The following is a 3,580-nucleotide window of genomic DNA, read 5'->3' on the forward strand; positions in this document are numbered from 1 at the left end:
TTTTTTTTCCTAACAGGTTTAGTGTGTCGGTTTTAATATTGAGGTCTTTGATCTATTTGGAACTTCATTCACAAAGGCAAATGAGGCAGACATTGAAAGAGGGACAAAACAAGGAACAGGACAGCAGCTTATCACAGGTGACCTCTGAAGACTTCACCAAGCAGGGTATCAAAACATATGCTGAGATGTATAGCCAAACTTTGAGCAGAGTAGAGGGAATCTTATAAAAGAAGACAGAAATAGAAACAACTGGAGGGAACAGGAGCTCCACAAAGGGAGCAACATAACCAAAAACTCTGCGCACAGGGGTCTTTTCTGAGACAGATACTCCAAACAAGGTCTATACATGGAGATAACTTAGGACCCCTGCACAGAAGTAGCCAAGGCAGCTCAGTATACAAGAGGGTTACCCAATAATAAGACCAGGGACCATCCCCGACATGAACTCAGGGGTTGGCTCTTGGATAACCTCCACTTGAAGGGGGAGCAGCCTTACCAGGCTATGGAGTAAGACAAAGAAGCCAGTCCTGATGAGACCTGCTAGACTATGGTAAGGTGGATGGGGAGGAAGAACTCTCTTGTCATTGGACTGGGGGAGAGCCAAAGGAGAAGAAGAGGAAGGAAGGGTGGTATTGGGAGGGGATTAGGGACAGGGCTACACCTGGGATACAATGTGAACAAACTCTAATTAATTAAAAAAAGATTAGTTTGCTATGCAAAGACATTTATGTCTCAGCTAGAAGGAGGTCTTCCCTGATCAATTCTAATCTTTTTAAGTTTTGATGGTAAACATATATTTCATTCCCTGTAGATACAGAAACATAACCAAGTCAACATGTCAAAACTCTTGCAGGTTTCCATTCTGCTGTCAACATATCCTTATGGTAAGTGGGCTGATTTAATGCTCCAGTTTTCGTTCTATAACCCAGTGTCTTTGAGCTACTGTTCTTCCTTTTTCACAAATGTTAAGAAAATTTAGAGTTAACATAGCATTTTTTAGTCTGTCCCTGGGTGTCTTTACTCTCCATTTTTGTTTAATAAGCATATCTCTTAAATTACAATCAGCTCTTTCTCTAACAATTGTCCTGTAGGCATACCAGTAATGCGCTTTAATAAGCAAGTCAGCAACTTCTTTCTTAAACAGAGGGTATTGATGAGCAAAGTTTATACAACATCATTTGGTGTATGTGAGAATGTGCTAGTCTGAGCTGTAAACAGATCATGGGAGTCAGTAATTAACAACTGAATGCATAACACCAGACCAAACCCCAACAAAATCCTACCTCTAAGATACCTGCAAAATGTAAAATTCATTTTCAATGGTTCAGATTATGTCAACCTATAATTATTGATAAACACAATCCAATCCAATTTCAGTAAACAAGAGAATGAGCAGGCTGGGGTGCTAATGCCAGGATTAGGCCTCTTTTTAAAATGTATTTATTTATTATATATACGCTGTTCTGCCTGCATGTACACCTGCATGCTAGAAAAGAACACCAGATCTCACTGTGTGTGGATGTGAGCCACTATGTGGTTGCTGGGAATGGAACTCAGGACAATTTGGAAGAGCACCCAGTGTTCTTATCCTCTGAGCCATCTCAGACCTCATCTTGGAATCCCACTGCTCTGGCCTCAATGCTGTCTGAGCAGGAGTTCAGCTTGTTGCCAAAGCACAAGACTCCACACTCTGAGGACTCCACAGTATTCCAGGCAGCTCCATATATAACCCTAACACAATAAGAAATTTAATTACTGCTACCAAAAGCAATTCATAATCACATGGATCTATAAATAAAGAAATAAAATTAGATTGTATAGAAGAGGCAAAGTGTCTCTTTGGGGGAGTGGATCTATGGAGGCCATTGCCATCAAACTGCCTTGGATTGCTTTAGGAAAATCAAACTGAACTATGAAAGGAGCTTTTCTTTGCTGAAGTGTTGGTGATTTGTTTTTTGCTGGACAAATTCATATTGTTATTACTGGCTGAACTAATATTCTAGTTTATTTTATTCTTAGCTACCCAAGCAAAAGTTCTCATCTCTTAGATTTAAAAGATATATATATATTGTAGGGTATTGTCACGGTTTTGTTGTATTAAGGAAGCACGTCAATGGAGAGGGTGACTGATAAAACTGTAAACAACTTTAGGAGGGTCCTGAATCAGCATCACTTCATTCTCATATCATTGAGAAAAGCTGAAATAGACCCTAGAAGACCCAGAAGTGACAGAAAAAGGGAAACTCTGATTATTTCTGAGCAAATAATCAAACTTCTCAGTCTCCAGGAAGCAGCTGCTCCTCGAGGTTTTGTGACACACTCAGGATGTGAGTGCAGCACTGTGCCTCGCACAGTAATAGACCGCAGAGTCCTCAGCTGTCAGGCTGCGGAGCTCCATGTAGGCTGTGCTGGAGGATGTGTCTACAGTCAGTGTGGCCTTGTCCTGGAACTTCTGGTTATAGTCAGTATTACCATTGGATGGATAAATCCATCCAATCCACTCCAGCCCCTGCCCAGGCCTCTGCTTCACCCAGTGTGTATTGTAGATGGCAAAGATGTAGCCAGAAGCCTTGCAGGACAGCTTCACTGAGGCCCCAGGTCTCCCCACCTCAGCCCCAGACTCCTGCAGCTGGACCTGGGAGTGGACACCTGTGGAGAGAAAGGCAGAGTGGGTGGCATTGTCATGTAGTCTCTGTCTGCACCTCAGGGTTGGAACTGGGGAGTCCCTTACCTGTAGTTACTGACAGGAGGACGAGGATGACCCAGCTCCATCCCATCCTGAGGGACAGTGTAGCCAGGGACTCTGCAGAGGACACTGATCACTTGATGTTTTGGGGGCATGGACATCCCTCTATTTACTACCGTAGACTCCCATGATTTCCATATTCATGAGCAGGCTCTTTCTTAGATAAGGACCTAGTGCAGCTGGAGAAGAAGGAAGTAGAGGACACCTGGGTCAGGCAGCAGGCTGCTGAGGTCCAAGTCCTAACCCTGTCCTAGGAAATGCATCCCACACCCCTTCCCATCCTTCAGTTATATTCAATTAGCAATTTCCTTTCCAACAGTTTATATACTGAAAAAGTCACTCAAATGATCAAAGATAAATATACTTCAGGAATATTTACATATCAGTGATTATTGCATCAGGATATACAATAACTATATAATAGAAATGAACTCTACATGTGCAAGAGCAGCGAAGTATTTGTCAATAAATCATTTATATATATGTTTTATGTATTAAATATTGTTTTATATGTGTAAATAATATATAATCTATGTTTATTATACATAAAAATAATAAATATAAATACAACACAACAGAAGCCTTGCAGGACAGCTTCACTGAGGCTCCAGGTCTCCCAGGCTCAGCTGGACCTGGGAGTGGACACCTGTAGAGATAAAGGCATCAGAAAAGATTAAGAAACTTACATCACGTTTGAAGGAAATGGGTGTACTCTCTCCCAGCAACCTGACCTATTTTGTTTCATGAACAAATAAATCAATGAGTCTAATTAGCACTATTTATATACACATAGATAGTATCTCTAATAAATAGTGAACCCCCAGAAACCTTCCC

The 3,580-nt window shown here is 41.5% G+C and overlaps 1 gene segment (V, D, J or C); it reads right to left on the reverse strand.

Annotated features, from left to right (window-relative positions):
* Nucleotides 1–2,320: 2,320 nt before the first annotated feature.
* On the reverse strand, nt 2,321–2,819 carry LOC129674407 (Ig heavy chain V region 108A-like). The segment is given in 2 exon segments: nt 2,321–2,649; nt 2,732–2,819. Coding segments are annotated over 2 exon segments (375 nt in total).
* Nucleotides 2,820–3,580: the final 761 nt, after the last annotated feature.

Source organism: Psammomys obesus, unplaced genomic scaffold (assembly GCF_907164565.1).
Source record: "Psammomys obesus unplaced genomic scaffold, mPsaObe1.curated_primary_1811, whole genome shotgun sequence".
Classification (NCBI taxonomy): Eukaryota; Metazoa; Chordata; class Mammalia; order Rodentia; family Muridae; genus Psammomys; species Psammomys obesus.